The 24,486-nt window shown below is 40.8% G+C and overlaps 1 protein-coding gene across 1 annotated transcript in view; it reads left to right on the top strand.

The window, feature by feature from the left end:
• The window catches only part of RC3H1 (ring finger and CCCH-type domains 1), a 73,628-nt gene that overhangs the window by 9,014 nt on the left and 40,128 nt on the right, over nucleotides 1-24,486 (top strand). The window contains 3 exon segments of the mRNA XM_054285591.1: nucleotides 14,710-15,075; nucleotides 22,276-22,396; nucleotides 23,649-23,888. Coding sequence (XP_054141566.1) covers nucleotides 14,845-15,075; nucleotides 22,276-22,396; nucleotides 23,649-23,888 — 592 coding nt within the window. The 5' untranslated portion in view covers nucleotides 14,710-14,844.

Here is a 24,486-nt window from a genome sequence, read left to right as displayed (position 1 = left end):
CATTACAGAATAAAAATGGACAGTAAGCCTATGGAAATCCAGTGACTCCAGTATGCTAATAAACACATTTAAATACTTTGTTCTTGTAAGGTTTTGCATGCTGAATAATTCCCAGTGCAGTTATGAGGGATACACTAGTGCTATTACAGCTGCCTCTGGCTTACCCATTTTTAGAATTTTCTCTCTTGAATTGTCATTAGGTTTTAGCATACTGTCATTGCTTGTATTCCAAAAACAGCAAGTGGCTGAAAACAGGAATATGTGTAAAGAAACTGCATGGGTGGTAAGAGTTTCAATGCCTAGTTTTCCTTTCCTGTGCCTTACCATATATTTGGATATCTGCTGTTTAACCAGGCTTACACAGCACAAACCAGAGGAAATTTAAATTATCAAATCATGCAAATACTTGCTGTACATGGCTGGCTTGTCATTTGTCATGGCTTGGACTGCAGCAACACTGGTGCAATGGGCAGCTGAGTTCTATTTTTAGGACTGTTACAACCAGGAAATTTGAAACATGGAAGGCTCTTTCTGAGTAGTTCATGTGTGCCATAACTGTAAAACACTGACCAGGTGTACTCTGTACTCCCAAGGTGCTGGACAAGGTAGCTCTGCAGTCAGGGTGTGTAAATGCTCAATCCCTTGTGTCTCATGGCAGTCTGGGACAGTGCCTGTTAACATCTCATGGTGAGCTGTCACTGCTTCAGGGAGATGGTTAATGGAAGCTAAACCACCCAAATGAAGTACAGAGTTGCTTGATTTTGCAGCTACTGTTATTGTCTTTCTGAGCCTATTTCAGTCTTATCTTAAGATATTGGACTAGATAAGCCTTATCTAGTCCAGTATCTTAGTTTTCCTTGAGTGAAGTCTAAATTTCTGTGAATAAAGGTCACTAGTGCAAGTTTACCCTTTGCTTTTAAAAAGTTAAGCTGGTTCAGCATGCTGTGGAGATCTGTGTACTTTTTAGTAACACAGCTCTAGCAGTAATTTGTGAGATATAATTTCACAAACTATCCCATGTATTCTTTATTTTACATCCTTCTGGTTGCTGATACTGCAATAATGTAGTTGTAATATGTTTTTAGACATAAATATATCTTTGAAGACTGGGAATGAGAAAAATTCTTTGTGGATTGCTCCATTTAGAATAAGTCTCATGCAAGGAAGCAGTAAGAGGACTTTCTTTTAAAAGACAGCATTCCCTATTTGGAGCAGAACTGTTTTTACAAGTCATAAGCAGCAAAATTCATCAAGTTGGCACTGGATTTTTAGTAGATTACTCCCAGGATTATTGCATTTTGCCTTCTTGATTGAATGATTTTCAAGGTAGGTAACTTTAAACTTCTATAACTAGGGTCATAATTCAAAATCTCTTTATGAGAGGATGTAGGATATTCTTTTTCCCAGTTGAATTCAGGCTTCTGCAAAAAATAAATAAACCTCTTATCCATTACTGATGGGAAGATCATTGACATGTTGGGGGTTGGGTTTTTTTCTCTTACACATGACTATCTTATGTTGTTTGCTCTATCAAAAAATGTAAGGCAACAGCTTTCATTTTTGTGGTTAAGCCTGAAATGTTTGTTACTGGTTTAAGAGTAGGTGTTTAATGGAAACCCTGAGAATTGAGCCTTTTGTTACCACTCACTAAAACGGTGGGTAATTTTGTCATGGGTTTAACACTGGCTAGAAGCCAGGTACCCACAAAAAAAACCACCCAAAAGAAACTATTCACTTTTTCTCCTCTCTATAGTTGAGCAGAAGAAGGGGAAAGAACAACTAAAAGGCTCATGGGGTGAGATAAGGATTAGGAGAAAACACTCTAAGGGCAAAACAGGCTCAAAAATTAAAAAGTATAAAGAAAAATTTATTAACAGAATTAAAAGACGATAATGAGAAGTAAAAGCTTTAGAACACCTTCACCTGCAGCTTTTTCCATCATTGACAGTGCAAGGAGACAAAACATGGAGTTAATAGTCAATTTGTCAGTTCTAAAACCTTTTCTTTAGTTTGTTTAGGGGAAGGAGTCTCTTCTGTTATGCTGGGGGGTCCTTCCCATGGGAGTCCATTCTCTGTGAACTTCTCAAACATGCTTCTGATTTTCCTTAGCAGCAGTCCTGCCCAATGTGCTGCAAAGGGAGTCTCTCCCATGGGCAAAGCAGTCTTCCCATAACTGGTTTTCATGGGCCATTTAGTTTGTGGGATGTAGTGTTTAAGGATGAGCTGTTCCAGTATAAAAGCAAGGCTCTTCTTCCTCTGTCTCTGGAAGCAAGGGTTCTCTCTGTCTCTCTTCAAGTTTCTCTTAGATTACAGCTTTTCAGCATCCACACACTCTGGTGTGAGCACCTTTTTTTTCCACAGACTGTGGGTGAGTTCTGTATCTTCTCCATGCACTTCATGAATTACAGGGAAACTGTGGTGTTATAATTCTCACCATGGCTTGCAGAAGAATCTCAGCTCCCATGCCTGGAGCACCTCCCCCTCCACCTCCCTCCTTTTCACCGACCTTAGTATCGCCATGTTGTTCTCCTCACATCTTCCCCTTCTCCTTTTTCTGGCTCTGAAAAGAGTTGGTGTCCGTAGGTTCCTTTGTTATCAAGTTCTATCAACTGTAAAGTTTTTATGGAGTTCTGCAGTGCTCAAAGGTTGACTCTGTCCAGGGAGAGCATTGGGAATTGCTCTCCATGGTCATGTGGTCCCTGCCAGCCCGGTGCGAGCGCCGGCCGCTGGCTCCGCTCAGCGCCTCTCCTCGTATGGGGCGCCAAAAAGGAAAAGCTGCTGCCTCTCCTGCCCTTCTGCTCGCAGCATGGCTGGCTGAAAGCAGCTGAGCAAGTCAGGTTCATTGTGATCCCAGTCCATTGTGATCCAAGCCAAAATGGCAGCGGCCGTGTGGCGCTGGGCTGATTCTGACCACGCGGTCCTGGCTGAGCGGCTGCTCCCGCCGCTGGCCCCGGCCATGTGGGTTTGACTCTGGCTGCTCGTGGTGCCAGGATGATCCCCCCAGCAGCAGGGCCCCGATGGCCAGCTGGAAGGGGCCCAGTGGCCCTTCTCACCACCCCTCAGAGAGGCAGAAGAGGAATTGAGTTCCCTTTGTTCTTTTTGACTATGTCGTCACAGAGGCGTTGCTAACTTCCCTCTTTGGGCCAGCCAATATGTCCATGTCAGAGCCTTTAGGGATTGGCTCTGCTGGACATGGTAGAAATTTCAAGGAGCTTCTATTTCAGAAGCAACCTCTGTGGCTTCCTCCACCCCCACTAAAAGCCAGCTTGTGTTAAACTAACACAACTTTTAATGATGTTGTCAAGCTGCAAAGAAAAGATTCTATTTTTATAAATCTAAAAGGTGAGACTGACACAAAGGCTGCAAAATATTTAAGGATGGGATTTTTTTCATGTAATTGAAGGTTGCCTGAAAAGTCTAAATCAAAAGGAGTACCTTGCCCCAGGCTATTTTTGGCCTCTGGAACTGCTTTTTTTAGCAGTGCTACAAATTGAATCACCGGCTGCCAGTATCATTTAAAGCAAGTGAGGCTCAATTACATTCTGAGTCAGACGTACCTGAATTAACCTGCTTTTTAGCAACAGTTGTGTGACCTCTCCTGCTGCTACTTAAAGACTTTAAGCTCTGTGTGAATGGTAACTTAACACTGCCTAAAAGTCTTGAGCAGGCTTGTCAGTGCTGCATAGTGTTTGGATTTTTACATCAGATCTCTTAGAGATGTGGAGAAAATCTTGTATAGTGTGTTGACTAGCTAATTTTTTATTTATGCAATTGTTAACAAGAGAGCTGAAATTCTCCGGGCTCTGTGCCATTTCTGCCACAGCTGCCTCTTGACCTTGGGTGACTCCAGAGCTGTAGTGTAGATTAGGTTGTGTTATTAAAACACAATTGCAGTCTCTGTCATGAAAACAGGTAGAATAAGATAACAAACATGAGTTTCACAGATGAGTAATATTCCTGCTATTTTTGCAAGTGAAGCTATTACAGGACTCAACAAAGAAGTATGTCTGGTTTTGTTTGGGCCCTGTAAGCTATTTTTGTATCAACTGTTGTAGCATTTACAATTGCTTCCTATTTGCAGCTAGGTTCTAGGGCCAGTAAGGTGATGTGAGTTACGGGCTGCTAGAGCATTCTCTGGACAGTACTGCAATGAGCTGAAAGGATGGCTTTGACTGAATTTGCATAACTTGCACCATTAAGCATTGCTTAAATCTAGCCCTATTTTTGAAATTAGGTAATTTTGGTGTGGATCTAGTATAAAGTAACAATTCCACAAGTTATTGCTCATATTCCACTTTGCCTACTGTCATCATTCCAACCTGTGAGTGTAGCCTTATTGTTAGGACTGCTGAATTACATTTAGGTAGCTAGTTAGAATTTAGGCTGTACTTTCAAGATGCCTTCCATTAATGAAGAAATACATAAAAAGTCTGTGTTGCCCTGGTTGTCCCAAATAAGCTGCTTATGAAACTACACCTAAGAGCTTGACAAGTCTGCTGATGCTAAAAGTGTCTGCCTTGAAGTTCCTTCTTCTGTGCTTCCCACATTTTTTCCCTTGTTTCCAGGACTTCTTAACCATTTAAGAGATCTGAAACATCTTTTGGAACCTTTTAGGAGCAAATGTGAGAAGGAAGAGAATTTGACTTGGATGGGCTTAGATCCTTAACAGAGATGAAGCATGGGCATGGAGAGTATTTCTGTGAAGTAGCCTAGGCCCTGCTCTAAGCCTATGTCTGAAAATGCACTGGAAATGCTAAATAGGTAAAGTTCAGTATCTGTCTACCTTGGTTGTAGAATGCAAATATGAGTCTGGATGTTTGGATCCTCACAAGGCTAAGGTGATTAACACATATTAGTTTTTTCAGAAAGTTTACCTTGTGTTGCTGCTGGGCTAAATCTCATTTGAAGTATCATGTTTGTAGGGAGTGGCTGTGATTTGCTCTTTGTTTACAGCTGGGGTATTTTCAGAGAGTCAGAGTTGATCAGGTTGGAAGGGATCACAGTGGGGCATTGGGTCCCCCCTCTCTGCTCAAGCAGGGTCATTCCAGAGCACATGGCACAGGATTGTGTCCCGATAGGTCTGGAATATCCTCAGTGAGAGACCCCACAGCCTCTCTGGTCTCTGTTCCAGTGCTCGGTCACTGCACAGGAAAGAACCTCTCCATCATGGTGGAACTTCTTGGGCATCCATTCCTGCCCATGGTCTCTTGTCCCACTGCTGGGCCCCAGGGAGCAGAGCCTGGTCCTTGCTCCGAGCCCTCCCTGTAGACAGGGACACAGGGGGATGAGAGCCCCTCTCAGCTGGGTCTGCTCTGGAGGCTGAACAGCCACAGGTCCCTCGAGAGAGCTGCTCCACGCCCTTCCTCACCTCCTCAGCCTCCTCTGGGCCTGCTCCAGGAGCTCCAGCTCTCTCCTGCCCTGAGGAGCCCAGACCTGGGCAGCAGGGGTAGGATCAGCCCTGAGAGAGCTGGCAGTGCTCTTCCTGTTGCATCCCAGAATACCATTGGCCTTCTTGGCCACAAGGGCACTCATTTAATTAATGTTTAACAATTCTCTTAGCAGCTAGACTTGACTGATATGGGAGAGAGATGAGGAAAACCTGGATTATCTTCTGTTAGCAATTCCTCAGGCTGCCTGCCTCAAGGTTTTAACAAAAACTGCTTTGTTGTGGTGGGCACAAAAGCGTTCTGCTGTGCACATTGTTTGTAAATGGGCATCTTTTCTCTGAAGCTGATGGTGCCATACCATTTCATCATAATGCAGAAATGATATCACATGCTGGACTGAGCAGGTGCCTGAAGTAAAGAAGCTGATTTATTGAAACTGATATAGTTCAGTAACTGTATCAAAATCTTTGAGAGAACAGTGTAATGGATAGAAATACAATAAGGATCAGAGGGTGAAAAAATATACTTTGTCTCTCTGAACTCCCACCATGTTAAAATATACGTGCCACAAAAATGAGGTGCTCCTTTGCCTTTTGAAACAACATCTCAGTAGTCTAGGGGTGGCTTTGTATGTAACAGAAAAAAATAGCCCTTCTTGTGATGGTGATGTTTAAAATGAACTTGTACATTAAACAGGCAGGCAAGCAACTACATTGGTAGTTTTGTTAAAAAATTGATTAGTTTTCACTGCTCTTGACTTTCTGCTGTTATTAAAAGATTTTTTAATGTTTGAATGCAGTCTTCCAAAATAAATTGCTTTGAAAGTAAGTAGAATATCTGAAGCTTTATTAGAGAGCAGTTATGTAAACAGCAGTTATTGTATGTTATTAACATGAAGTTATTTGGCATCTATTTTTAAAACAAAGATGACATCTACTAAGTTGCAAGAAAAGTCACCTCCCAATCAGAGAAATGAGAAGCAAGAAGAAAACACTATAAAGAAATCCTGAGACTTAAGTTTTCAGGTGGACACTGAGAATGGTTGCTTAATACCTGTGGAGTTCTTCATAAAATGGGATTTTACATTTCCATTTTACACTTTCAATAACAAAGTAGAAGCCTTTTATGGCCTATGCTGGGCAGTAGCATTTCTATTCACTTAACACTGCTCTTACAGTATACTTCAGCATTTCCTTACTATTGCACCTGGAATTTTTGTCAGATATAAGGCCTGTTTTTTTTAAGTCTGCCAGTTTTTGAAAACAAATAAATAGGATAGTAACAAGTGTAATGCCAGCACTTGGACATAAGGGGAAGGAGGTGGGGAGGAAGTTGAGACTATTGCTTGATTCTTGCCTTGTAAGTTTGTAAAATAAAAAGTTTCAGTAATATTTTCACATTTCACTACAAAAAAAAGAAAAATATCTGGATTTTTTCCTTTTGGAGACAGTAGACAGTATTCTTATAGAAGTTTGCTGAGGTGCAGGGGGTGGGGGATAATTATTAAAGGTTGTATTGTAGGTTAGAGGGCTTTTTGAACCAGTATCTCCAGCCACCCTATAAGTCTGCCTTTCTGTCTCGTTGTTTGACGTTGCAGTTGTAGTGTTATTGTAGCTGTAATGTCACATCAAAGCAGTACTTTGTACCTTTTTGTTAGATTGCTTTCTTTAATGCGTCCTTTTTCATTGAGTCTTGGTCTTCTCAATGATTCATGACTACGGAAGGATAAAGGCATTGTAGTGGCACCAAGATCTTCCCCTCTCCTTTCCTCAGCTTCTCATTTGCATCTGCCAGATGCCTGTAGTAGTAGTTGTCAGGTAACTGTAGGTTGTTCCTGCATGGAAAAGAACAATTCTGGTCTTGGTGATCCAGAACACAACTCCCTTCAATTGCTTTCTCCTCCTCAAGTCCACTACTTGGGGCTGTGTTAGACAAGCTGTTTGTGTGGCTGATTTGTTGCCTTGTTTTAGTTAAAATGAGGTATTGGTTGTGTAACTGCTGTCCACCCACGTTTCTGCCTACCTGTGTTTATTAATAAAGATCTATTTAAAACTTCAGCTTGGACAACTATGCAACCAGTCCAGCTGGAATATCTCAGGAAGGAATGGGAAGGAAAGAGTGACTTCTCTAGCTGACACTGAGGGGTAGTATCTGTCTGTACCCTTGAATCTGAAGACTTCTACAAGCTTGTCCTCTTTATCCTTGTCATGGCTTTTTAAAATATTTGTCTTCTTTGGGGAAAGCGAATTGTTAGCTTGCCTCCTTGGCAGCAGGGTTGAGAGCTCCTGAGGATTTGACCCGTTGTACTCAAGTCCCTGTCCTGATAACTACTGTGGATTTTTGAAATGCCTTCTGCCTTTCTTCTGTTAATCTGTTTGGTTTTTTCTTGATTTTTAAAATATTGGTTTAATCATTGTGTTCCTGTTAGAGTTTTCATTGACAAATACAAGAACTCGTAATTTGAAGTGAAAGGAACATGTTATAGAGCTGTTGTCTGCTATTAACTCCCTAGACTTTATCATCTATTGGTAGAAAAAATCTTTCTAGGTGGTAGATCATAAAACCATTTTGCTATTTAGATATAGATATACATATTATAGATAGATAGGCATTATGTATATATATGCATATGTATGTGTATGTATTTATATTTCTATATAAACATATGTAAAACAATATATATTTATATATAAAGATATATGTTTTATATATAAAACATATATCTAATACATTATATATTTTATATATATATGAAAATACCTATGTATTATAGATAATATGTATACATAATATACATATTGTGTATAATACATAGGTATTAATATATACAAATATAAATATAAATAGGTGTGTATGTTATTTCCTCTTTTAAATAAGATGTATGGGATGTATAATATTAACCAGAAATTATGAAGCTGGTTCTGTATATCTTCCCTGAAAAATTATGATTTTATTCACATGCAGGTTTTATATTTTGGAGAGCATGAGCAAGAACACTTAAATTTTGTCTACACATATTGTCTTTTAATGTTCATGACCCTAATGGTGGTTGGGTGAGAATAGGGGTCAAGAAAATGAAATATATCATGTTTCATTCCATGTTTTTCCTGTTAAACACCATATAAATAACTTCATTCAACAGTTTTTTTTCCTGTAGGAAGACATGAGGTCTTGCCTCACAGGATGTTGGGAAGCTTAAATCATTGTAAATTGCTTTCAGAGCTTCTGTTGGGGAGGTACTATGGTAGAGTTGTGATGTTGATGGTTTGATTTTCTTGTTTTCCTTGTGTTATTGCTAGGCAGGAAGCTTCAGATAAGGAGTAACATCTTGTCCTTAACTGGCCCCATTTTCATAAGGTACTTCACTGACTCTACCAAGTGAGAGCTATTTGTCTGATATTGCATAAATTTCTCCCTGTGTTTTCGCAGTCAAAAATTACTGAGGAGAAGAGAAAGTAGATCTTGAATCCGATCTAGCTGAGCTTCGGTTACTCTGGGACATGGTTTTGACGATGTTAGTGATGTTATCTTTGCTTCTTTTTTCAAGAGCTTCATTACCCCGCTGCTAACGCCAGCTAGGGCTTTGCAGGAAGGGCCGGAATGTGCATTACGTACAGAGGTGCGGGTTGTGGCTGGGTGGGGATTTCTCAGCTGGGCCCTGTGCTCTGGGCAGTGCTGGGTGGTGCCGGCAGCGCGCATGCGCCGAGCAGGAATGAGGAAGTCGGGCCCTTGCTGCCTGCAGAGTTTGCTGGGGAGCTCGAGAGAGCAAACAGGAAGGGGAAAAAACCCCTGAATCTGTCCCATTTACTCTTCTGGCCTTATGGGATGTGTTGTTCATGGAGCTTCCCAGGCACAGGTAAGAAACTTTTTTTCTTCTGCCTTCTCTTCTCTGGTCAGGACTTTCCCTCTCTCTTGAAAATTTCTCAGAGGTTTTTCTGTGGAACTGGATATGGAAAACATAGCTAATGTAATTTACCCTTTTCTGTGAACCGTGAAGTTGGCAGTGCAGGGTGCTTGTAAAAAAAAAAACACATTACTTTTAGCTGGTCAGGTCTTCCCACAGGTTGTCAGGTTAGTTTTTCCCTAAAATGATGTTCAGGACTTTTTAAAGTATTTCCTCAGGGAAAAGAAGAAAACTACTACTTAAGTGCCCTCAGAAATACTGTTTATTCCAGTGAGCACACTGGAGTAGAAAACAAAAAGGTTTTGTGAAACACCGGCAAAAATTTGACAGGAATGGAGGAGGTTCAGCTGCTGGCTAGAATTGTACTATGGGTATCTGGTAATCCTAATGAGTTAGGAATTGCTTTACTGTTGTCTGTTAATCTAATTTAGGTTATTGATTTATTTTTAATTTCGAAGTGTCAGAGGTTTTGAAGTAGTTAATGTAGCACAGGACCAGTCTCACAGAAGAGAGAAGTGGTTACTTTTTCTCAGAAAAGTTTCTTTTTCTCAGAAAAGTGTAAGTTATTATCAAGGAGTAAGAGTCTTTAAAAGAATTAATGCAATGGTGTTTTCTTTATTAGAGTAAATAATGGTTACTCAAGAGTTGTATCGGTTGGCAAGCCTGAGTTTGTTTTGGCCATGAGGAGCTGCTGTAGTGTTAAGCTTAGCACTAAATGGGCTTTACTTGTGCTCGCTGGTAACTGCGACAGGAAGTTTAGCCAGGAGTAATACTCAGCAGAAATGAAGCAGCTTCAGCTTAACTGAATTTTGGTTGAGGTGATGATGCTGTTTGGGTAATGAAATGCTGTGGGAATGCGTAAAACTCGGGAGGGAGTAATGCTCTTAGGAGCTCTGTGTACTGAATTGGCAGGAGCTGAGCCAAGGGTGCCCCTTAGGTATGCTGAGTCATGTGCTTAAAGTGTGCCATGACTTAGTGAGGGCTGCTGTGGGACAGAGCAGTGCCAGCTCGGCTGTGATGAAACAGCATGTGATGGGTCCATGCAAGAGCATGCTGCCTCCAAATAACATGTTTGTGAGGGAATTTGGGGTGTGCTTGGAGCCTGCACCAAAGGGCTCCCTCAGAGTGCACCGAGTTCACACTGAAAGCAGAGCAGTTTGCCTGTGTGTCATTGTGTGTGGAACTTGATGCCAGTGCGTGTTGGTACAGACTGTTCTGCATGTTACAAACGTCTTTTGTCCACAGTTGAATCTGCAGAGGACATGTGGAAGACTCTGGTTGCCACAGACATAACACAGCTTGGACATGAGGCTACATCAGCCTCTGCATTGTCCTGCAGAGTGAGGAGGAAGTGGTTGTTCCAGGGGTTTATGGAATAATCAGGTCTTTCCCTAAAGCACTGGCAGGGTCCCAGAGGAGACAGGTCACTGATCTGATTACAGCGTGACATTTCCAGGCTGGGTTGAAGGATGGAATTTCAAGGATTTCTTGGGGGCTGGGAGGCCCAGAAGAGAGGAGAAATGTTTCCAGGTGGTTCTAGATGTGGGTAAAACAGCTTATGCAGGGGTAAACAGGAGGATGAGACTTGCATGCAGGTACTTTATATTTTCAAACTCAGAAATAACAAAATCAGTTTCAGTGTAGGATTCAAACTCTGCCTTGGGGCATCTTCATTCTTAATTACACCTTTTTGGCTTCCAATTTATGGAAGACAAAAAAGTGTAATTTTTTAGTTTTAAACTTTTTAGTTTTTTGCTTTCTTGGGTTTGACCTATCTCTTTTCTTTAATCATGCACAAAGGTATGTGTATGGAGATACATTTTACAGTGTTAGAAGCTATTGTGTGTGAAATACTTAGTGATTTGAGTGTGGGTTAAAAATGTAATATTATGGAGAGGTGGGCTATTTAAATAATTATGTCTTTTGTAATTTTTTACATTCTTTATTATTTGCTTACCTCTGGTATAATGCTGAATATAAACATTTTTTTAAAAAGCATTATACTATAAAAGTGAATATACTTTTCCTGCTGCACATGTTCAAAATGTTCTCTTTCTATAGTGGTGATGGTTCCAATAGCAGACAGTGGTAGTGAAACTGTCTTATTTCCACTGTTTAATTGCCATTTGTAATGTCTCCTATTCAAAGCAGCTCTTTGAAGTTAGAGACTGTTTTTTCCCAGTTATTTCTAACGTCACAGTGAGTCACAGACCTTGATACAAGGCACAGTATCTTCAGCAGCTTCACCTCTCTACATCTGTGAGCTTTGTGCCTGGAAGAGATTTACATTGTATCTGTCTCAGTGCTTGGCTCTGCTCCCTTGTGTGAGGGTTGATCTGGGGGAAGCAGGGCCATACATGTGGAAAGCTGTGCCACCACCAGGACTTGCTTTGGTGCTTGTGAATGCTCAGTCCCCAGGATGCCATTGCTGTCCTGTGTGGGATCAGGGCTCGTTGTTCCAACAGCTGTTCTCTCTCTGGGGAGAAGGTTGGCTGCATCCCCCCAGTCAGCCATCTGGTGCAGCAGCTACACTGTGCTGGAGTAGATGGCTTTCTGAGGTTTCTCACAGCTCTGTGTGCTATTGTCAGTGGCCTTCTTTTGGCACTTAGGCACCAGGACACAGGCTCAGACACTGTAGAGTCTCTCAGAGCTGTGCTTATGTACCAGCTTTGCTTCCCTCGTTCCCCAGCCTTTGGAGACCTGTCTTGGCACAGGATCATGGATGCCACTAATTAGTCCCTTCATCTCCAGACTCCCCAAACTTCTCTTTCAACTGTTGAATTTGTAAATAAATATGACCTATTTCATTATGCCAGAGGTACAGGTAGCAACAACATGGCTCTGTTCACTGGGGTTTTTGAATTAGTTTACTAACATTAAAGTTGCATTCAACTCCTTCTTTCCAGTTCACAGCTTGGGATAGTTGTGTCTCCATGCTCACATCTGCTTTCTAGACTTGATGGTACAGCTTCATGTTAGCTTCTGGTTTTAAATCTCCTCAGCTAATCGAAAACTTCTTTTCCTGAGTGCTTAGCTAATAATTTAAGTAGACTGCTCAGTTTGTTTCTGAATTGCAGAGAAGTCTGGGAAATTGTTGTTAGATATTCTAATAGCAGTGTGGTCAAAAGGAAGAACTATGATTCAGCTCTTAAATTTTGATCCCCAAAGGATATTTCATAGCACAGCCATACATACAGTAGATTTACCAGGCTGTGTGCTGCTCTTTGCAGAAGGATTTCTGTAGAGTTTCTGGGTAATTTCTGTTGCAGATTTGGTTTACAAAGGATAGTAAACCTTGAATGCTTGTTACCAACTTTTACTTAGTATATAGGAGGGCAGGTAGCCAGGGAAGGCTTGGAAATAAATTTGCTGAATGCTTTAGGATATAATCTCTCAGTGTAGTAACCCAAAAGTATAGGAGATTTCATTTGGGTTGTGGTGATCATTAGTAATGAGAATGATTTGAGCCTTTGCTGACAAGATGAGAGAAAATGGCTGATTTGCCATTAAAGAAGTATTTTGCATGGGGGAACCCTGAACAACCTTGACATCTTGTTGTGCAATGCTGGTTTAGGGTTAACCACATATGGTGCCACCTCTTCCTTGTGCCACCCTGCCTGGGTAATGCTGATTTTTTTATTGATTCCTTATTGCTGGGAACCAGAGGCTGTGTGGCATTGTATATTGTCTTTTGAAAAGAGAAATAGTTATTTTTCCCCTAGAATCATAAAGCATCCTGAGCTGGAAGTGACTCAGAGGCATGTTCATAGTACAACTCCTTTTCAGTAGCTTTAGAGCTAAAGTTAGGTGTTTGATGAAACTCAGCTGAAAGCTTAACAAGTAACACTTCATTGTTTACCTTGGCAAAGTAATGTTAACTGTGGACAAGATTGCACTAAATTCTGAAAAAAAGAAGCCTGTTTCTTTCCAGAAAAAAAGTGGCAGAGGCTTTTCAGTCTTTATTTTAGCATTAGAAATTTTTTTCTGTTTTAAAATGCCTTGACTCTAATTGCACAGGTCCTGATATAAAGTTTCTCTCTTTGCCTTTAGAATTTAGATTTTAATTGTAAACATTTTTTAAGCAGAAGATTTGATAAAAAGTTTCTTTTGCTTATGACAGAGCTTCTGTCACAACAGACACTTAGCAAGTAAGTGTGCAGTCCTTGGTTTGAAACTGAAGCCAGTAGTGTGTGGAAAAGAGAAACTAATAAATATGGGTGGTTGGGATGGCATTTCTGTTGTCATTTTGCTCCTTGATTTAGAAAATTATTTATGAGTATTCCACTGGTGAAAGTAAGCCAGACGTCAGAAACTAATTACCAATTTTCTTTTTGATAATGGTTTTTTCATGTCATGTGATCCATCTATTCTTGTACATTTCTACTTATATGAGTTCTGCCTTTTTCCTGTCCCAAAGCAATATCTTGTCTTCCATTCCCTTATAATGAGTAATGTTTGATCTTGTTAGTAATTTGATTTGCAAGTGCCAATAAGTAGTAAAGAACTCCCAGCTTTTCTTCTATTGTAGTTCCAGTGTGGTTTCTCTACAGAGTAAAGGTGTTGCTTTCTCTGTGAATGTAATCTGTATGTAGACAGTGAATGATATAAATTGGGGTCACAAAAGGAACAGTTAAGGAACAATATCCAATCATAAATGACTGCTAGAAGTGGTCGTCCAGTTTTTGAAGGCTGGAGGTGCTGGATGGCAAACAGAGAGCAAGTTGACAGTGCAATTCCAGCAGGAATGCATGCAGATTGCCAGGGTGACTGAGATGTGTCTGGATGGGTCCATGTGCTACCACAGAGCTCAGCACATGTGAGGCTGTGTGAAGGTGCTGGAGTAGCAGCACACAGTGTCACTGAGTGAGGTGTGAGAGCTGCATTGCACAGTGTCTGACTGACCCTGAGCCATTCCTCCAGTCCCCCCCGAGGCTTGGGCAGCTCACACCTTTCTGGAGTCATTGGGTGCCAATCCAGAGCCCGCTGGACTCTGAAGAAAGGTTGCTTCTGATAGAGGCTTTGGATGAAGCCTTGTCTAATAAAATTATTTAAATATTTAATTATTTTGTACAGTCGATATTGTACAAAAGTGGATTAGTGGAATTGTCTTTTTTATTCACATTTTGTTGATGTCTATTTGCTCATTTTTAAAGAGAGAAAATAAAAACGAGAAGCTAATTAGTCTTACAACTTCAATGTGATAGTTATCTTCCATGATTTATTTTAAACTGTGTAACCACAGGAATGGTTTACACTGGCTTTTCCAGAGCCAGAGACTAGCTGGAACTAAAGCAAGTCATGACTCAGTCCTGTATTTAATTCAGCTACTCCTCAAGGAGTGGTGCTTCCCTAGCACAAAGGAGCTCCCGTGCCTGTTCTGGTACAGAATGCTAACTCTGTGTTTCTGTTTTCTTCTAGGTTATGTTTCACACTATGTGCAGACTGTCTGTACTTACAGAAGATATTTAAAACCAAACAGACTTTTTTGCAAAATTTTGATTCCAGTGGAATCTGTGCTTTAGATTTTTGTCTTGTCAATTAACTGGTGAAGCAATGCCTGTACAAGCTCCACAATGGACGGATTTTCTCTCCTGCCCGATTTGCACACAGACTTTCGACGAAACCATCCGCAAGCCCATCAGCCTGGGCTGTGGCCACACTGTCTGCAAGATGTGCCTCAACAAGCTCCACCGGAAGGCATGTCCCTTTGACCAGACCACTATCAACACAGACATTGAGCTCCTTCCTGTGAACTCAGCCTTGCTGCAGCTTGTGGGTGCTCAGGTATCCCTGCTTTTTATTGGTTTTTTAATCTGTTTCAGTATTTTCCTTCTTTTGGGAGGACAAGTCAGGAATAATAACGGGTATAGTATTGTCTTAATGATGTCAAGAGAAGGCATCTACCTTTTTGTAGATGTCTGCAAGAAGTAGTAAAAGTGCCTGGAACAGCAGTTTAAATCTTTATTGTGCTGGTGACCATGACTTCTGTTACATCTAATTCCGTGGGCTGTCACCAGAGCGGGTTTGTTGTGTTTCCTTCTTCCTTGACTCCTGCCTGCCAAAAGGATGAGCTGGATCAGTGAGCTTATTTTGTGGAAGACATTTTTCTGTGGTAGGTTATGTGCTTTACTGTGTTCACCCTGTGAGACCTATGTTTGGAGGGGCTTGTAAAGGATGTGGGACAGATCTATCTGTTAGCAGCCTTTATACAGCCTTATTTGAAACTATGCAATGGGAACACAACTTCCTGAGATGACATGTTACTCTAAATCCATAGTGGTGAGGGGGGAAGCCTGCTTGAGACCCCCTTTTTTGCTGGAGTAGGTACTGGTGAGGTCAGCTGAAGTGGTGGTATGATGGGAATGAGTGGCACTGGGACTGACAACAGCCCCAAGAAGGGGCAGGGATGTGTGGAAAGCAGGATCACCCTGTTCAGTTGCAGAACAGACTTAAGATGGTACAAGTTTATGGATGTTAGGTCAGGGGTAGCTCCCTGTGACCCACACCTTCCAAGGCTTGTGGACAGCATTGTGGTCTTAGGAGAGGAGGGATAACCCTGTCTAACTTAGGGGTGAAGAATAAAAATGTATCTGGGATGCAGTTATCATAAAGGGGTTACTGCTTGATTTTGTACTGCTCCAATGTCTGGGAAATTAAATGCAGCAGAAACTTCAATGAGATCTGTAGTCTGGGGAAAAGGAAAGAATTGTGGAACAGCTATAAAAAGTGTAGAAGAAAGAGATGCTCTTATGTTACTTTTTATTAGGTACTGTGACTTAGAGGTCCAGGTGTGCTTTTGCCACTTCTTAGTTTATCAGGTAATATGGCTAATTTGTTGTTTTTCTTTCATGGTGTATGGCATAGAGGTTATTTCAGAAGCTCAAAATCAAGTGATGTTTCTGGCTGTGCTAAGTGACTCATCCTGCTCTGCAGGAGGAAGCAGTGAGATTGTGCACTCCCATCTCTGTGATATGCTGCCATCTTTGAAGAGCTTCCAAGCAGTATTAAATCTATGGGTGATGTCATTTAAAAAGTTACAGTTCTCTGTCTCTTACATGTTCTTGTTCTCTGCAGTTTCTTGAATGTTTCCAGTTGCATCTGAATGTCCACATTCGTGATAAATGTCTTCCCCTTGCATTTGGTTATTTTGTGTGCACTTGTTAAGCTTTATGAGAAGCTGTATGATAGCTTCAATTTGACCTCTGCCAGAATTTAAATTTTTATGAAAAGAAGATTCTGTTGAATGAGATGGAAATCCACCCTGCTCTGTATAGGTAACTGAGAATTTTTTCTGGTTTTACTAGTTAGCCAGCTAGAGTTTTGTTATCCATATGTGTATCCATATGAGGTACAAAGAAAGATTTCATAGTATAGTGTTTGTCTCGAGAGCACTCAACTTTAAGTTCTGACTTGGCACTAATGATGTCATTTTGTGCTCCCTTTTTATCCCTATTGTGGGATGAAGATTCTCAGGACCTTGTTTCATCATGACCTTAAAGCTGCAAGTGCCACCAAATGATACATGATTGCCACCCCTGTTCTTTGCCACTCATTTCTCATTGTTTGCTACTCCATCAGTGTGTTACCTGTAACAGTAACCATGGATCCTGGGTATTTATTTCTGACAAACTTTCCCCTTAAGAGACCTTTGAAGTCCCTTCCCTGCCTGCTCCTCATTTGAAATCAACACGTGAATGAAATCAGTGTTCAGTACAACTCACTCTCCTTTCGCTTCCTTTCCCATCCTGGCAGCTGTTGCAGTGTTTACCAGACACTGGATTACTAGAAAATGAATACAACTGCTTTCCTGGGAAGGACAGGGAAACATTTGCTGTTTTCCAATAGACTGTCTAAGGCCATTTTAAAAAATCTTTTTATAAAAAAAGGCTTGCTTAAGGACAAATAAAAAAAAAAAAAGTGCTTTAGAGAAAGTAGTGATTTTGAACTGTCCCACTAAGAGAGTATACTCTTCTATTTCAGCAAAATGGTCTGTGAGCAGCAATTCAGCTTTCAAAGCATGAGTAGTGTCAACTTCAGTTGAAACCACTTCCATTTGTTTTTCCACTTCTGGATTTAGTTTCAGGAGCATGTATATGTCATTAGGGTCCCATGTACCTTTAACCTAAGTCCACAGAGACCAGTAATATTTTATTTGTAAATGCTAAATTCCAAAAAAACAGGTTTAATTTTGGAAGGAAATACAGTAAAGCCCAACTGATGCTTTTATCTGTGAGGGAGAAGAACAGTTTGTTCTTTTCCCTTTGGAGTGACTTCTGAGGAATTCACACATTTATACTTGTTAAGTGCTTTTTTTCTGAAGGTGGAGGAGGAGACCAGGCAGTTTAAAGAAACAAATCTATTCTGCTGTGACTGGCAGCAGTGACAGGATTCCAGGGCAAGTCACTTTGGCTTGTGCACAAGTACAGCCAGTGAAATAAGCAGGATTCTACTTCTGGGGAAAACACTGAATTTGTCACAGGTCACCAGGAAAGCATTCTCTGATGGTAGCTTTCTCTCTCTGGATAGAATTTGTCACTCTAACAGTGAAAAGAGTTGGTTTCTTATTTGAATTAGATTCTTTCTCAGTTTTCTCTCTCCTCACCCCTTCCTGAAATGAAACCCATGGCCCAGGTTATAGCCACCCTTTGTGTGAAATTAGCTGTTGCAGATTGAGATTTTCTGCCTGCTCCCCTGTAGCATGGCTCACATCAGCACTGGTTACAGGGGATGTTCTGGAAGGCAGTGGGCTCAGAATAGGATAGAATCCCAGGATGGCTTGGGCTGGGGGAACCTTTAGAGCCATCTCATTGCAGCCCTGTGCTGTGGGCAGGGACACCTTCCGCTATCCCAGCTTGCTCTAATCCAGCCTGGCCTTGGACACTTGCAGGGATGGGATATCCACTGCCTCTGGTTAGGTAGTTCAGACCCTGTCTAGATAAGTTTTGTTACATAAAATGAGGGGAGCAGAGGGATCAGAAAGGCAAGATGAGAATTATTATTCCTGTGAAAGCTGGACATAGCTGAGTACCTAAGCAGGAGCCATGAGGGAAGGGAGACACACAATGGCCTTGGACACAAATCAGCAAGGCATTCATAGCATACCTTGCTTCTTAGACTTCCTGGGTAAAGGAATCACTTAATTTTGTTTCTGTGAGAATAAGGTTTTGCATTTTAGCTATTCAAGCATGCCCATATTACTCACTATATGCAACTATTTTAAGCATTCACCTGGCTAGTGTTTTGAAAGTATCCAATCATGAATCTGTCATCTAAGCTCTTCCCTCCTGTTTTTTTAACCATGCAACAGCAGCAGGCACATTCCAAACAGGTGATGTAGAGTGGCAGAAATGCCTGTGGTGCTTTGATTTTGGAATACTCTGCTGGACATGATAAACACAATTCTAGACACTGGAATTGTACATGATGAGAGACTGGGTGATCTTAATTTACAGCCCTTTCAAAAGGGGAAGGTTGAAAGTGCAGAGCTCTTAGAGGCACATGTGATAATTTTTTATTTTAACTTCTGATGAAATAAAGTGCCACAAAAGAGGAATTATCTGTGGAAAAAGTTGTCTAATGTAAACTTTTGAGGAACTAAAGACATAGGCTTTGGGTTTTGTTTGGTTTCTCTTGGCAGGAAGCAAATCATTCATTTGCAGGGAGGAGGAGGGAAATATTGCTAGAAACAGTTTTCAAACCATACAAAAAGGGGTTTGGTCTGTTTAACATGTTCTCATTCTGTGCAATTAGATGTCTAATGGTAATTACTGACAACTCAAGCTGGCTTTCTTCATCAAATTACACTTAAATCACCAATTCAGAATCACTGCCTGGTATGAGATGATGCTTTAGCATTCTTTTCCAGTCCCCTTCCTTATGCTGTCATAACCTGTCTCTTCCCACAGCCACAAGCCATGCTGATGGGTAACATTCCACTGTCAGGATACTTGCAGTCATTGCCAAAGCAGATACATGGCAAAACCATCACAGATTGAAAGCAATTAAAAGCTGAGATCATTTTTCCTGTGTTGCTCTCGTCCCCTTTGGGAGGTGTTGATTACATGATGTGAATATATTTGCAGGGGAAGCTGTCACAAGGGTGTGATGTCTGAGAGAACGGAATATGGACTGAGTGTGAAAATAATGAACTCACTCTGTGGGGCATCTATTCTGGGGCTCCTCAGAGGCATTGTAAACAGCAGGAACCATAGGGTCACGCATGCTATTAAAAGGCTATTTTGGGAAGGGGAAGTGAAAATGCTTTTGAGTTGAGTTATTTCTCACTTGTCCCTCAGCAGTTCCATGATGGAGCCAAAGTCAAAAATTCACATTTCCTGTCACTTATATGAATTATGTCTTCATGATTTTTCCTTTGGTAGATGCTATTCTTACAATTATTCTAATCCTAAAATATTAAAATAACTCTTGGAAGTGCATGTAATACAACCAGCAAAAGGAAAATTACTTGTAAATTTTATTGTGAAGTGCACTGCATGCATGAAGTATGTGTGCATGAGAACTAAATTCTCTTCTCCTGAGCACTCCTGAGAACCACAGAAAAAGCATGTTTTACTCTTCAGTACCACACTTACTCCAGCTTCAGATAAAAGTTGAATCTCTTTGGAGCTCATTTTGCAAACAGTACGGTTGTACAAAGCATTTAGATTTTTACATTGAAGCTTCCCTTCAAAAGAGAAGGAATGGGAACAATATGCAGATAGTGTTTGAATAGCTTGATTAGCTCTTGGAAGTTTTCCTCTGCCAGCCTTTCCGTGGGGGAAGGGGAAGCTTTCTGTTAGTTGCTAGACAGTCCTTGTGTCTCACTGGTGGAGTTGTGCTGTGTCTGGCATTCCAAACCAGTGCTTTGAATGTGTGCTAAACCCACTCCAATTCAGGGTTGAAATCCAGGGCTGAGCGTGGCTTCCTGTGCCACGTCTGTTCCCAGCCCCTTTGTCTGTCTGTCTGTCTGTCTGCTGGGGCTGGGACACTGGCACTGTTTGGGCTGGCAGTGGTGCCACAGGGAATGCTTGCAGGAGAATTGGAGTTTGTACAGAGCGTGGGACTGCAGGAAACAGCGCAGAGATGGGGCAGGGTCTGGATGCACTTGAGATGTGTCATTTGCTCAGTCAGCCAGTTCTGCCACGTAACTGCCCTGGCAGAAGCAGACTGCTAAAATGGCAGTGCCTGGGAAAAGGAGCTGTGGAATATGCTGTTAAGTTGCAAATATTGCCGTTTATAATAGTTAATAATAGTTAATAATAGTTTCCCAAATCCCAAAAAAACACTCAAGATAAGGTTGTTGAGACTATTTACAGCTGACCACTCTAACATACCGAGTTGCAGAATCTCCTTTTGCTGACAATATTCTTGCTTACAGACAAAAAAACTCCTCAAACCCAAAAACCAAAATACCCCAAACAAATGCTGGCCCAAAATTAAAACCAAAACCCCACAGAACATTACAAGTTAACTTCCATTAGTGATAAACATCAAGGCTAACCTTGTTGTATTGGTGTGATTGAACTGGAGTTTTCTCTTTAGTAAGAATGGAAGAAGCCTAGACACAGCCTCTATCTTGTTTATGTTAGTTTGAGATGATACTATGTTAATTCCAGCTGACATGTTGCATTTTGAGACTTTTCTTTGTTACCTGCTTGCTGCAAAAGCAAGATAGTAACTTTTTATTTTGCTCTATGTGTCAAATGAGAAACTTAGCACGGTGACGCAGATGACTAAGGAGAAGTGTGATCATATGATTGAAGCATTGGTTTTTATTAAAATTTATATAAAAGCTGTTCACACTGATGATGGCAACCAGTGATGTGTAAACCATGAAAAACCAATGGTGATGTGTATATATATTTTTTATATATATTTGCTGCTTTTATGTGGTGCTACCATCACAATGCTGCTCTTGCCATGGCTGCATTGCACATGAAGGTAAGAAGGTTTGTCTCTGTATTTAACTGAAGCATTAAAGGCTTTGCTTTTAGATTGAAGGCCTGGGTTGGTCCCTATAAGCAGCTATGTGGGATTAGCATGCTGTTATTGCCACTGGGATGGGGATTGACTTGGAAATAGAAGTCTGAGATATATTTGCACTTTGATAGCAAAAAGAAAAAGTGCTTGTGTTTAGTCTTCTGAGGAATTCCAGTTCTCTGTACTATCATATTGGGTTGACTGTTGAACAGTGGTGTTGAGAAGTGTTAGTACAGTGCTATATTGCACCCTCAAATTTGATGAAAGCTTTAACAGTTTTCCAAGAGGAAAGTAGAACCAAAATTGTAACTTGGAGGGGTGTGGTGCAAATCCCCTTAAAAAGTCCTGATTTCTGGTCAATGTCTGGAAGAAAAAACAAATGTCACCTGACAAAAGCCCAAGGATGTAGTTGGCTTCTATCATCAGATAAATACTCACAGGGTGTGTTCATATGCACCACAGAGGATAACTTGGTCATGCTTTGTAACTGTGTCTACTCAGAATATGTTCCAGGGGTGTCTTATTGTATTTGCTGCTAAGTCTTTCTGCCACTAATCTTAAGTAGCTGTAGTCTCTTATCCCTGGATGGTTTTAAGCTGTGAGCCCGTAGATACAAATTTGTACTTAGCAGCAGACCAGGGTTCTCTTCATTTTTTTTCTTCCCCCTGAGATTTTTGGCCAGTCAGCTTTGGGGATGTTTCAATGTGTTCTATTTTAGCCAAAGTTTTATAGTTTTAGGAAGTGCCTTGTTAAGCCTTCTGCTTCTAGTTCCTTTCAGCCACTAAATAAGTCTCTTAAACATAAATCCTGTATTTTTGTTTTCATTCTCACTGGGGTTTCTTACACTATTTGTTCACTAAATAAGCTGAAAAAATGCTAAGTAATACAGCAAAATCACAAAAAGAGAACAAAACAGGAAATGTGGTGTAGTAATAAATGTTTGTAAGCATGGTTGCCACTTATTTATGCATATTCATAGTAGATGTACATGTCATCTCTCCTCAGGTTCCTGAGCAGCAGCCAATTACTTTATGCAGTGGAGCTGAAGATACCAAGCATTATGAGGAGGGCAAGAAATGTGTGGAAGAATTGGCATTGTACCTCAAACCACTCAGCAGTGCAAGAGGTACTTCCTGCATTGCTTCCTTGGAAAATGAAACAAAAAACCAAATAAGATGCAAAACAAGCTATCCAAATTATTCGTTAGTATATTTGGAAAATGGATATAAATCCAGTTTAGAAACAAATTGAAACAGATTTCTTGAACATTAATATTATGTTTTCATGGAGGGGAGGTGAATATAGAATTGAAAGGTGTCAAAAACAATTCAGAGAAAAGGCTGAGGTTTTTGACCATGCTATAGTGAGTTGAGACCATCTTTGATTTGATCTTTGCAGAATAAGTAAAAATAGGTAATTTTACCCTTTTTTTCAGTTCTGCTTTGTGATAATTGTAATGATGCAGCTGTTCTGTAGAGGATGAATGAACTCATAAGAGAAAGTTACTACATATAAGATAGATAATGAAAATTATAAGTAATACTTGGTTTATACAAGGTCACATACAAGAGCTGGGTCAATCTGGATAATTCTGTTAGAAAATATGCACTGTGTTGAAGAGTATGGATTTTATATATATTACAAGTGCTGGATTTGGGCAGTCTGTCAGCCCAAGTAGTGAAGTTGAGCACCATGGGCATGAGGTTATAAAAAATTTTTTTTTTGAGAAGCTGTCTGAGTCTTTTGTGACCAGTGCAGTGTGACAGCAGAATCACTCTGGGAATTGGTGGCCCAGTGAACAAGCTCTGGCTGTGGAGCAAACTCAGCATGGCAGCTGTTTGTCTAGTGAGTCACCTCTTCCTTTAACCTGAATTAGGTGGCTCTCAGCGTGTTTGTGATTCAGAGTTTTGGCACAAAATTAAACATCACCCAAGCAGCTCAGGACTCATGTAAGTTCTAAACCCAAACAGTGAAGGTACTACATGTAGGCAAGAAAGTAAATGTGTTCTGAAAACAAACAAATGTCCAAGTGATCCCTGAAGTCCATGAATAAGGGATGAACTGGGAATCTGTATGGGAGGGTGTTGGACACAAACTTACCAACATGGGAAAAGGATTCGTTAGAGGTTCCATCTTCTTAAAAAGCCAGATCAGTCAATCACAAGATGAAGCCTGTGGGGCTGCTGACTACCAGAAAACTGCTTTTATTGCCACGTGAAACAAGTAAAATGAACTTATGATATGCCTTGACTAGTATTCCCTTTGACAAAGTGGACACCAGGAGAGCTAGGTTTGCACTTGTCCAGCACAGTCACTGCAGACTGGCACAAGAAGAGGAGTATGAGATAGTTATTATTCTGTTTCATTTTGCTTTGAAGGTGTGGGTCTTAACAGCACGACTCAGAGCGTGCTGAGTCGGCCCATGCAGAGGAAGCTGGTGACATTGGTGCATTGCCAGCTGGTGGAGGAGGAAGGGCGCATCAGAGCCATGCGGGCAGCGCGGTCGCTGGGTGAAAGAACAGTCACAGAGCTCATCCTCCAGCATCAGAACCCTCAGCAGCTCTCCTCCAACCTCTGGGCTGCAGTGAGAGCCAGAGGCTGCCAGTTCCTTGGGCCAGGTAGGTGACATCACACTATCACTGCTGTGCTAGAAGCACTTTAGAATTGAGCCATTGACAAATGGCTGTCCAGTTGCCCAAGGGATTTTATTAAGCAACAGCCTAATTTCTTAATAGTAATCTTCAGAATTAATTATTTTTCTGTTGGGTTTTCTTGTATGCTTAATGCTTGTTCAAGTGTTCTGTAAAATTCAGAATAGGTGTCCTTCTGTTCTCGTCTATTCCTTGAAGATCTTTCTAGAAAAAATAAGGTTACTGGAAGTGACCGACATGGCTTTTTTTCCTACTTAGGGTAATAAACATGCAAAACAGTTGTAGGGATAGATTTGTTTCAGTTACGTGTACACACTTTTAAGAAGTTGTGCATTTATAAATTAAATTGTTTTGCTTAAAATACTAGAAAGAAATCAATGATGCTTAAAAAAAATGAAGTCTCGTTATTGAAAATATGGACTTCACTTGTTGAGTCTTGAAATATGAAGCTATTTTCTTAATGAAAAAATAGTGAAGCTTTTCCTGACTGAAACAGATGAAGACTGATTTTGAGATACTAACTTTCATACCGGTTCAGGGAAGAGAGAGGTTGGTTATGTAGCAA

This window comes from Melozone crissalis, unplaced genomic scaffold, assembly GCF_028551555.1.
Source record: "Melozone crissalis strain CALT ecotype California unplaced genomic scaffold, PUWL_Pcris_2 ptg000045l_1, whole genome shotgun sequence".
NCBI classification, from domain to species: Eukaryota; Metazoa; Chordata; class Aves; order Passeriformes; family Passerellidae; genus Melozone; species Melozone crissalis.
The sequence above is the reverse complement of the archived record's forward strand: the minus strand, read 5'-3'. Positions and strand labels throughout refer to the sequence as shown.